The sequence below is a fragment of the Eptesicus fuscus genome, chromosome 10, assembly GCF_027574615.1.
Source record: "Eptesicus fuscus isolate TK198812 chromosome 10, DD_ASM_mEF_20220401, whole genome shotgun sequence".
Classification (NCBI taxonomy): domain Eukaryota; kingdom Metazoa; phylum Chordata; class Mammalia; order Chiroptera; family Vespertilionidae; genus Eptesicus; species Eptesicus fuscus.
The window spans coordinates 69,888,583-69,900,623 of NC_072482.1; the positions used below are offsets into that span (position 1 = coordinate 69,888,583).

The 12,041-nt window shown below is 38.1% G+C and overlaps 1 protein-coding gene across 1 annotated transcript in view; it reads right to left on the reverse strand.

Moving 5' to 3' along the window:
* Nucleotides 1-12,041, reverse strand: part of ADGRG6 (adhesion G protein-coupled receptor G6) — a 139,611-nt gene that overhangs the window by 60,056 nt on the left and 67,514 nt on the right. The window contains exons 3-4 of the mRNA XM_028141205.2: nucleotides 10,539-10,880; nucleotides 7,767-8,390 (exon numbers count right to left, since the gene is read on the reverse strand). Of these exons, the coding sequence (XP_027997006.2) occupies nucleotides 7,767-8,390; nucleotides 10,539-10,880 (966 nt within the window). The remainder of the gene's footprint in view (nucleotides 1-7,766; nucleotides 8,391-10,538; nucleotides 10,881-12,041) is intronic.

Below are 12,041 nucleotides of genomic sequence, written 5' to 3' on the forward strand. Positions count from 1 at the left end.
AAGGAAGGAAATCATGTTACCTCAGAAAGGCCCAACCCTACAGGCAAGTCTGGAATGTCAACTGGTACAAAGCTCTCATTACAGACCTTTACATGTTCATTCAATAAAAATTTACTGACTGTTTATAGTGTATGAGGCTCAGAGGCTAGAGTAATACTTTGAGATAATGTCCCTACTCTCAGAGAGGCATACATGGGAAATGGCTTCATAGTTCTCTGAATGATGTAAGTGTTTAGTAGCCCAAAGCAGGACGTGACCAGCAGTTTGGTGGGAAGGGTGCAATCCATTACAAAGAGCTGCAAAGAAGATGAGGAGTCACTATACTGACCACAAGATAAGAGACTAGAATTACCGAAACATATACCAAGAAGGCTGTGAAAAGATCTGGGTACCCAACTGACAAGGCATCACTGAGTATCTGTAGAAAATTGGTAGGAATGGTCAGATATATTGGCAATGGATTAAGGGCCTTGTAGAATGTAGGCACCACGAGTGTCTTTCCAAGGATGGTTTATCCCATCCACATCTCAGGTGGGTGCTCAAGCTTTGCTGAACAAATTGCTGAATGCATGATGAACTCTTTTTTAAAGGAAACAGGGGAAAAGTGAAAGGGAACTAGGTGAGAAATTTCTATTTATGTTTGAAAACACCTTTGAGGCTCCATAACCAATTAAAAGAGGGGAGGTACAAGAAGCATGAATAACACTACTGATTCAAGTTGGTATCATGACAAAATGACAATGGACAGAAAGAGATAGATACAAGGCACTTGAAAGTAGAATGTCTAGGATTCAGAGACTTTTTGGAAGAGGGATAAAAGAGATAAAGACATTTTCTTCTGGTTTCTAGCTTGAGGAGTTGGTACATAATAATCTCATAAAAGGAGGTAGGAAATACTGGAAGAAGAACAACCTTAGGTGAGGTGGGCTAACCAGTAAATCCAGTAATGAAAACTGAGGTGCCTGTGAGACGCCTGGGTACACGGCAGGTGCATGTGGGTTTGGAAGAGGTCTAGCCAGGCAATCTCAACAGAAGCTATAGCCGGGTCTAGGACCCCTGGAGCTAGAGTGAAGATTTGAGAAGAATGTAACCATAGATATTCCTATGTTTAAGGATCAGGTTTGAGGAGGTAAAAATAGCTTCTGTAGAAGGTGGTTTTTCAGAATTAAAGTGAAGCAAGTTTCATGGAGGGTGTGGCGATACCAAGGGCACAAGAAAGGTCAAGAATGATAAAGACTGAGAAGACCTTTAACTCTGCCCTGGAATTTTGGTAGCAGTTCGACAGAAATTACCGTAGTTTCAGGAGCGTGGGAACGAAGAACTCTAGACTGCCAATGTTTGATTGAGGGGAGAATGCAAAAAGAGGAAGCTTGGCTATGAAAGGAAGCAGAGATAGGAGGGAGAGGTTTTAAAGACTGAAAGCTTGGACAAGTGTACCATGGGAAAAGAGCATTTGAGGAGACAGAAGTTGAGGTCAGCCTCAGGCAGAACTGAGGTAGAATACGATCTTGAAAGTTTTCTGCCCATTATTCTTAACTTATGCCCCCTTCTTGCCAGACCTCATTTCTCCTTTAGGCACTTATATGTTAGTAAGGAACTTCTAAAAACTAAAAACTCAAAATGACTGAGGAAATCTCAGCCACTGTAACAGAATAGAGAGGAGGCCCTTGGATGGAGTTCCTGCGCTTCTCAAATTACACACAATGTTGGCAGTCAAAGGCTCCCTGGCCACTCCTGGCCCTGATACAGTATCTCTGCAGGACAAAGGGAGATAAGGGGACATTGTTGTGGGAAAGAAGTTTTATGGCTAACTGCATTTCCACTGCAGCAAAGAGCTTAGAGGTGGGGATAGGAAAGAAAACCCAAAGAGTTATGATTTACAGTAAGACATTTGACAATTTTATTTAACATTTTATCAGTATCATTGTATAGGAACAAGTATACATTCCAATATGTGACCACCTCTTCGTGGGAAATTGTAACATTGACTTCTTAATATTTAAGTTGTCAGTTGTTTCTTAAAGTCTAGCAAATGGGCATTGCTTTATAAATACTCAATAAACATGACCTTATGGAGACTCAATATAGGAATGATGTTAAGTTTGACAATTTTGGGGGGATAGTATAAATACAAGTGATGCGTATTATTAGAGAGAAATTATATTGATAAATATTGCATTACAAAAACACCCATTTATATAAATATATGAAATATAGAAAGTAGATGCAAAAAAAATTTTTTTTATTTCTAATTAGTTCCATGATCAGCACATTTGCATAAAAAGTCACTATTGCTATTGGTTTTCCTAGGCCAGCAGATTTACAAACCAGGATATCGTTAAGCAAGAGAGACAATTCTCCATCCTGGATGATGATAATATCTTTTTCATCAAGGAATTGTTTTCAGAATGTAACCTATGTATGTTCACTGATTTTTATAGATACCACAAAGGTGTTTAGAGGTATTTACTTAATATTAACTGCAAAATTGAGTCAAATTTCTTCAAAAAAATGTAATCACTGAAAATGGGCAGTTGATGAGAAGCTAAAAATCTTTCTTTTCTATCTGTTGTTCTTGCGAAATTATACTACTGAAAGGAATCATTATTTATTTATAGGAGTTGTGGTAAAAAAGATTGATGTGTAGTCAACAACTCATCTCATAACCTATTTAATCACAATCCAAATAATAGTAGACAGCAATGAACCCTTAGCATGAGTTACAACAGGGGAAAATAATTCCTTTTCAATTCTTTCTTTGCAACTGTACTAAGCTAAATTTTACAATTTTTCCATTAATAAATATATTTCAAATGAAATTATCTCCAAGAATCATTTATGCTCATAAAGACTTTAAACATCTCCAAATAATAAAGTCCTTTGTAAAGATAAAGTGATTTTATCCTCATTATGTGAATACAATGTATGTATATATTATCCTATATAATAAAGAGCTAATATGCTAATTAGACCAGATGGTGGAAAGACCTTCTGGAATGACCAGTGGGAGGGGGGTGAAGCCAGCAATCCTCAGAGGCGGGACAGGGCACGACCACTCAACCTCCCACAGACCCTCCCCAGCCGGCCCAGCCCCTGATTTCCCCCAACCCTCCCCACCACCAGTGGATGGGGGTTGGGACCAGCCCTAAGGAGCAGTGAGCCCAGCTGGCGAGCACAGTGGCAGTGGTGGGAGCCTCTCCTGCCTCTGCAGCAGGCGGGCAGTAAGGGGCAAGAGGTTTTGGACTGGGAGAGCCCAGACTGTGAGAGGGATGTCTGAGTGCGCGCACTGACCACCATGGGGCAGACACTCAATGCAAGAGCTGTCCCCTGGTGGTCAGTGCACTCCCACCGGGGGGGGGGGGGGGGGGGAGCACTGCTCAGCCAGAAGCCGGGCTCACGGCTGGCAAGCAAAGTGGCAGTGGCGGGAGCCTCTCCTGAGTCTGCAGCAGTGCTAAGGGATCCCAGACTGCGAGAGGAATGTCTGCAGGAAATGGGCCTAAATGGGAAGGTGGACAACCCCCGAGGGGTCCTGGACTGTGAGAGGGCGCAGGCCAAGCTGAGGGACCACCCCCCTCCCCAGTGTACAAATTTCATGCACTGGGCCTCTAGTGTATATATAAAAATGCTAGTCAAAAATTTGTTAGGGATGGTAGGAAGAAGTCTATAGTGAATCAGTTTTAGGGCATGTAGAACAGAACTGTAATAATTGAAAATGAAAGGGTAGGGATCCAAGAGTTGATGATGCCTTAGTAATCAAGGGCTAAATTTTACAATGAAAACAAAAGTTGGTACAAATCCAAACATTTCTAGAAAAGAATAACAACAAAGTTGGGTACTTATGAATTGTATCTTATCTCTATAACCACAGTGGCTAATAAATGGAAGTGCTTGTTAATGCTAGTTAAATAAATGTAATTTGTTTGAACTTAGGCTATTCATTGACTTATACTGTATGACACCTCAGGAAAGAGCAGTCAGCGGTAAAATAAATAAAACTGGTAGAGAAGGCACTGTCTGTTCTTTGTAAAAAGTGGTGGACACTAGCCAGTATCTAAACTTGAATCATAACACAGGCAAATACTTGCACCTATAATTAAAGAGCCAGCCAAGAAAACTGTCTATCTATGGAGGTCATAAAACTGAATATATTTAATGAATATTGTTCTAAGAAAAAGAATGATGTTATAAAATAAAAAGAAGTGCTGCTAAATAAAGCATTTCTTTTGGAAAAAGGCTGACAAGATTAGCCATGCTTTTAAGAAACTCTGATGAAAATTTCTTAATTAAGGTATATTCCCCAACTATGCTTAGAATAGTTTAGGAAAACAACAACAAAGAAAGTCCAATTCTGAAACTGTTGAAACACTTTTTTACTTTATTAAGGCTAGAATAATTCATATTTGAAACAAATGACAGGATATTTAAATATAGTTAGGTCTGTTCTACTATCTTATTTTTATATGAAAACTTTACTTAGCAATACACCTTTAGAAAAAAATCTGTTCATTGTCCATCACAAGTTGATTCTGAAATAAAAGTTCATATTTAACAGACATCGTCAGGCCAATGGAATGTTAGGTATGAAATTCTATTTTCCCATTGGTTACTGTACTGATCATTAGTTTGGGGAAATTATTAATACCATAAACATCAAGCCACTACATTCTGGGAGAAAGGAAAGGTTAAAATGTTAATAGAGCATACTTTTTTCCAATTCTTGAAGTTTTGCTGAACTAATAAACTTAGATATCATCTGTGTTACAGGTATTTCCTGTCAGTTAATAAGTGACTTGGTTCTTCAACTCCCAAAGCTGATGATTAAACGGCAGGAAACTCCCTCTCCCTCTCCTGTTATGATTCCTGAAACTCAGTCCAAGAAATCTGAATCTATGAAATGTGGGAGTTTAGTGTCATCTTGGAATGTCAAGAAGACCACTATAAAAACTAAAGTAATTCACATCACTGATTAGGTAAACTAGTGCCACTCCTTTGAATGAAATCATTCTGAAAATTTATAGATGACTATGATACCTGAGCATGAATCTGATGTATTCTGGTAGTCTTAAGACTTGGGAAAGGAGTTTTAACTACGCTGTTAAAAACAAAACAACAAAACAAAACAACTCATGGGCATGGCTGTGTTTCAATAAAACTTTAAGAAAACAGATGACCTGCCATAGCCCCACCTACTTTGTCAATCTCTGGTCTACAGGATTTCTTAGAGAAATTTAGGAATTCTTGTACACTGTATCCCTCACTCACATTTTATTATATTAAGGCACTCAAGAAGCATTGCAGAAAAGTAACCTTATTAATTAAATAACAAACAAACAAACAAAAAAACCCACAAGTACATGTTAACACCCTGGAAAGCTAGCATTTTTCCGCAGAAGGCACTCTGGCCAGAAGAGACAGCTCCTGGATCTTCTAGTTCTCACCTGGGACAGGATAAGCTCACCTGCTCTAGCACTACGTCCTGTTTTCTAGTCCTACTTATTCTGAAGCACAGTCTTATTTATACTAGTTAAGAATGCATTGCTCTAAAACCAATTCCTGAATTGGCCACATTATTGAAGTGACCTTGGTTAAATTCCTTAACCTCTTTGGGTCTCAGATTTCTCTTCTGCAAAATGAGGTTAATAATAAAACCCACATCATGAGATCTATGTTGTAGAAAATGAGTTAATATGTGTACTAGTAAAGAGCTTAAAACAGTACCTAGAAAATAATATATGTATTCGATTTAAGTATAAATTAAGTGTTAGCAATTACTAATATACCTCGCCAATTCTTATCTTTTTTGTTTTGTTTTGGTTGCCAGAGTCCTCAAATTCTGCCCCACAAAAAGACAAAACGCTAAATGGTCTCCATTATGACTTTTAGTAATGACCCAGGACAGGGTGAAAATGGGCCCCTCAACTAAGGATGCAGGAAGTGGCCCACTGCCCGCCCCTCCTGTCCACCATCCCACACCAAACACACACGCTTGACCTTCTCAATTTCCTCACTGAGTAAAAGACTTCTTGGGGATCCCTGAAGGTGCTCTGCAGCTAATCAGACCGAGAGCAGCTGGGGAACACCTTTAGCTCTTACAAAGTCCCACAGTCTCCTTCTGGAACAGGGTCGTGGTTTACCCTCTTTCCAACAACCCACAAGGAAATAACTGGCAAATGACATCACTTACTAGCCTCCCAACATCTGCAGCAGCACCATGACCACACAGAGAGGTGGGTTACCCACAAAGATGGGTAGGTGACAGGAGCTCCCCAGGCCAGCAGGGCAAACACAGGTCAAGGAAACTGGGGAGGTGGCCTCAGGTCTTCACAATGGGGCCTACTTTCTTAAAAATATTGGGAACAAATTTCTGAAAGAATCCCTTCCAAGGTCACATACAAATTACTTTTGAATATTAGGCCACTTCTTGTCTCCTTTAATAAGAATTATTTCTGCGACTACAAATTATATGTATTTATCAATACCTTAGCTTTAGTTATATAACATTCAATATGATAATGAAACTTTCACATTTTGTATTTTATTAGTCCTGTAGTAAAATAGGGACTTCCAAAATTAACTTAGGTACCCAGAGAATATTTGATAGAAGTCTATTCTATATAATAAAAGCATAATATGCAAATTGACAGAATGGCAGTACGACCAGTCGGCGGGGGGAGGGGGGGGCGGCGCCAGGCCAGCCAAGGCGTGTGACAGTGGGCAGGGCACAGCAGCAACCAGTGGCAGCAGAGGGGCAATCAGGGGGGTGAGGCCGGCCAATTGCCAGCTGGCACTATCCCCTGATCGGCCCACCTGGTTGCCACGGGTGGGACGATGGGGGATGGGGACAGCTGTTCGCCACAGGAGATGTCCCCTGATTGGTATGCTGTTCACCTCTTACAGAGGGGGCGGGCCTTAGCTGTCATTTGGACATCCCCTCAGGGCTCCCAGACTGTGAGAGGGTGCAGGCCGGGCTGAGGGACCCACCTGAGTACACAAAATTTTGTGCAGCAGGCCTCTAGTTTTAATATAATTATGTTACACAGAATTATTTTCTCTAAGCATTTTGCATTTAGCTACATCTAATATTATCACATTTAAAGTCTCTCAAAAAGCAATCATAGATAAGAGTATTTGAAACAAATGACAGAGTTCATTTTCAAATAAATAGAATAAAAGTTCAAATAAAACAATGATAATTTCTGATTATCAAAGATTTTCCTTAAATGGACAGTTGTGATATTTAAAACTGAGTAAATACCATGCTTTTAGGTGGTGGTGGTTTATTTAAATAACATAATAAAAATCAGCATTTTGCTATATCATCTATGTAATTAAAAACAATAACTTATTAGTTTCTTTTGTTTCAGGTCTGGAGTTAATATTTCTATTTGATACATGATAATTATAATTATTGTTTGTTAGTGATAAACTGTGTAATATTTTATGACATAAAGAAAACTTAAAAATGGTAGAATCAAAGACTTTGATTGAAAAAATATGGCTTATAATCAAATGTTTACAATGAATAGCTGAGCAGATAACATTTTAAAAATTAAAAGAGTAATTAATGCTAACTATATATATATATATATATATACACACAAATATATATACATACATGTACTTATTCCACATAAATATATGCATAGTGTAATTATATATGTGTACATATATAATTTCATATACATATATGTATATGTAATTTTTTGTTGCCAAACATATTCATAGAGGAATGCTTTAAAAAAAGAGTTAATAGGCCACCGACTTACCACAGCTTAGGTTGCTTTCAGCTTTCAGAGCTAGGGTTGGGATATTCCAAAAGTCGTTTTGCCAGTCGACCACATTCCCTTTCACATTACAGCTGAGGTTGAAGAGGATTTTGGAACTCATGGTAAAATTCCAAAGTCGAAAGTTATAAATGTCCGCTTTTAGAGAGGCAATTCCATTTTGATTGGAGCCCAACAACAATTTCCCATTCCCAGAAATAACTTTATTAATGCTAGCATTGCATGGAACTATTTGGTGCCTTCTTTTGAAATTGACACCAATATAACCCAAAGAATTATTCCAAACAATGCAGAGCAGCTCAAAGCTTTCTGTGAAAATGTCTTCTTTATCCTTTATAGGTAACACGCTGTTCAGTAAACATTTTGAGCCAGCTATAGCTAGAAAGTAGCCACTCTTGTCCTTTCCAAAACTGAGTAATTGTGTGAAGGATGCATTTGAGTAGGAGAAAGCCATCCATTCACTGTCTTCCTTGCCAATTCTGGCTGCTTCAAAACAGAGTGTGAAAGCGCTGAGCTCCGGAATAGAGACACTTTTTGCAACAGATACCTGGTACACATCTAGTATCTGGGGTAAAATGACCTTTTGATTCCTTAAGGACACAGCGACTAGGACAAAACATAAAAACAGATAAAAGATGTTAACTTCAGATACGGACTAATGTCTGATACACCCAACCTCTCCACTTACTGACTTTTTTGCCTACTGCACTCCTCTTTCGCTGTTCATCTACCCTCTATCACTAACCCATTACCTTATACCAATATTAGTAATAGCAATAAAAAATCCCACTCATTTAAACTCTAATTATGGTTGGATATCACACTTAAATCTGTTATTAACCAGCCACGCTAATAACAAATATTTTTCTTTATCCCTGAACTGAAAGAAAAAAAATAATTAAAAAACTACTGGTTTCAGGAAAGCTCTATTCATATGTAAGACTTTAAAAAAATATGCTACTTTCAAATAATGTCTAAATATAATAACTAATAGTTCTATTTTTCATTAACAATTGCCTTTCTCCTCTTCAGACACCCCATATCCTACTCATGTCCCCCATCACGAGGGTATTTCAGGAATGAAGGCAAAGACACTGCCATTGAGGAGCAGGAGTCTAGTAACACAACAAACAAAACTGCAATTTTAAGTACTATTTCCTTTACATTTGAGCTAGTTTGTGAGGAATAGTAAGGGGCAGTGGTTCAAAGGGCAGACGATGGCGCTCCCTGTCCCCGCTCTTCCACTGTGCTGTGTGACTTTGGACAAGTGGTTCACATTGTTCTGCCCTAGTCTTTTTATCTGCAAAATGAAGGACCACAGCACCTGTTACACAGGTGTTAAATAAGTTAATGCCCTTGTGACATAGAAAATATATAGCTAGTACTGATTACTACTATAGATTACTTTTATTATATGCATAATAAATTCAAAATAACATAAATTAGCCTATTCTTTCTGTGACATATGTGAAATGATTAAATAATACAATATATTTAGCCCTATGCTAATATAATAGACACTGTGAAACATCATCAACTGATTTGAGAGAGAAGCAGCCCTCCTCAAAAATATTGCTTAATACTGGTTTCAAATGAACACTACTTTGAATATACTTTAATATACACAAAGAACAGGTTGATGGTAAGAAGCATCATTTTATATAAATATTTTAGTTAAAAATCCATGATGGAATTTAATAGAATTGTAGATTTTAGTCTACTTTTTAAATATGAAACAGTTCACAGGTCTATTTACCCAATGGGATCTTATGCAATATAAACCCAGTATTCTACATATGTTGTTAAAATCAAAAGGCTAGAAGCAAGCATGTCCATCAATATCTTATTAGTGGTTATGGCTGAGGGGGGTATATCAATAGGTAATTGTAATTTGCTCCTTTCTATTTCCAAATTTCCTATAATACTTTATCATTTTAAAAACATGATTTGAAGAATTAAAGCATGTATTTCAATTAACCATTACAAACAGTAAATAACCTTGCCACCAAAAACACAATTGATAATGATGACTCATTTTAATTGTAGTGCCTTTCTTTTTTGTTTCTTTCCTTGATACATGACATCTACTTAAGAAGCTCAAGAGAAAAAATAATATAACTACATCTCACAGTTTTGAAGCTTGCATTTTCCTTAAGCAAAGACGGGTTTTAGAAAGAACAGAATTATTTAAATGTTAAGACATGCCAAAATCCAGGAAATGTATTTGATAAAAATATATTTTCTTTCCTTCAATTGCCATTTTTCAAGAGGCTTTCCTCAGTTTATGTTGTTTATTAGCATAAGTAATAAATAGCTCTTTTAAAAATTTTAATTTCGATGCTAATTTTTATATTTATCCCTTAGCATAGTTCCTTAAAAGGCAACATCTTAAAAGCCTAAAAGAAGATGATTCCTAAATAGGAATGTTTTAAACATTCAGTAGAGAGATGTTAAAATTACAGATTTTAATTATTAGCTGTGGAAAATCTACTGCCTTCCAAGCAGCCTTTATATGTTCTGCATGTAAACAATATAAAGGAATTCAGCTCTACTGCAAGCAGATCTTTTTGGATCTGCTAGCTATCTATTGCTAATGAGAATACTCAGTGAATATTAACAACTTCTTGCCCTTACATTCTAATCCTAATCATTCACATTCACATAAAAGAGCGTACGTCTGGCTCCTGGTCCTGTGTTTATTGTAGAACATGTTAAATGAAAGCAGAAGGTTGGCCCTGTCTTTGGTTTACATACCTCTGATGTAGCTGGCATTGAAACCTTTCTTCTGGATGCTAAAGTCACTTGAAAAGGACACAAGCATCTCATTTGCACTTGAGTTGAATGATAGGCCTTTGGCAGTTGCTCCACAAAATTTCTTCTGGCTCTCTCCATTATCAAGGGATAATGAGTCATAAATGCAATTGGGCGCTTCTTCAATGTCGAAGTCATTAAACGTTATCTGAATGATATAGCCAGCAGGGGCTCGGAGGGTCCACATGCAATACTGGGCGTTAGGGTAGTCGTTAGGGTAGCATGGAGAAGCAAAGGTCCCGGACGGGCTGGAGAGCACAAGCCTGCAGTTGGCACATCCGCACACTGTTGGCCAGACAAAAAAGAGACAAGAGAGAAGGGCTAGGATCAGAGGCCGTACAATAATCCAAGAAAACCACATGCTGGGGACAAACAGTAAACATTTTAAAATACCAAAACATAATCATGAATATTAAAAGGAAAATAAAAGCATCCCAGGGGAAAAGGAGCAACAAAAATAAACCAATAAAGCAACAAAAAGTGAAAAGAAAAATACATATTCTAGAGCAATTATTCTTAAACGGGTGTGTGTGTGGGGGGGGCGGGGGGGGCATGTACTCTGAGAATCTGATGAAAGCTATGGGAAATGTTTCTAGTAAAATGCACAGGGGCCGCTACCTTTGGCCTACATTTTTAGGAGTACATGAGAACTCAGGAGGCAACAACAGACTTCACAAAGCTTCACTGAGCATTGGTAAGAATCTCTGATTCTAGAGGGTAACTGAACTGGGTTTGAAGAGGTTACAGAACCATACAGGTAAAACTCAATATTACAAACCGTGGATATAAAGGAAGAGAAACACTTAGGAAGTACACGTTTAAAAAGAAAGCAACCAGAAGTGGAATTGCTGGGTCATAAGGTAGCTCTACTTTTAATTTTTTGAGGAACCTCCATACTATTTCCCATAGTGGCTGTACCAATTTGCATTTCAACCAAAAGGCAGCTAGGGACTCTGGTTCCCATCAACAGACGGTTGCATAAAGAAGATGCAGTGCACACATGCAGTGGAATATTACTCAGTCATAACAAAGAACATAATCTTTCTTAAAAAACATATTTTATTGATTTTTTACAGAGAGGAAGGGAGAGGAATAGAGAGTTAGAAACATCGATGAGAGAGAAACATCAATCAGCGGCACACCCCCGACTGGGGATGTACCCCCAACCAAGGTACATGCCCTTGACCAGAATCAAACCTGGGACCCTTCAGTCCAGAGGCTGACGCTCTATCCACTGAGCCAAACTGGTTAGAGCAAGAACATAATCTATCCATTTGCAACAACATGAATGTACTTAAAGGGTATTATGCTAAGTGAAATAAGTTAGAGAAATGTAAATACCACATGATTTCACTTATATGTGGAACATAAAGAGAAAAATAAACAATACAGAAGCAGACTCACTGATACAGAGAATGAACTGAGGGTTGCCAGATGGGAGGAGAG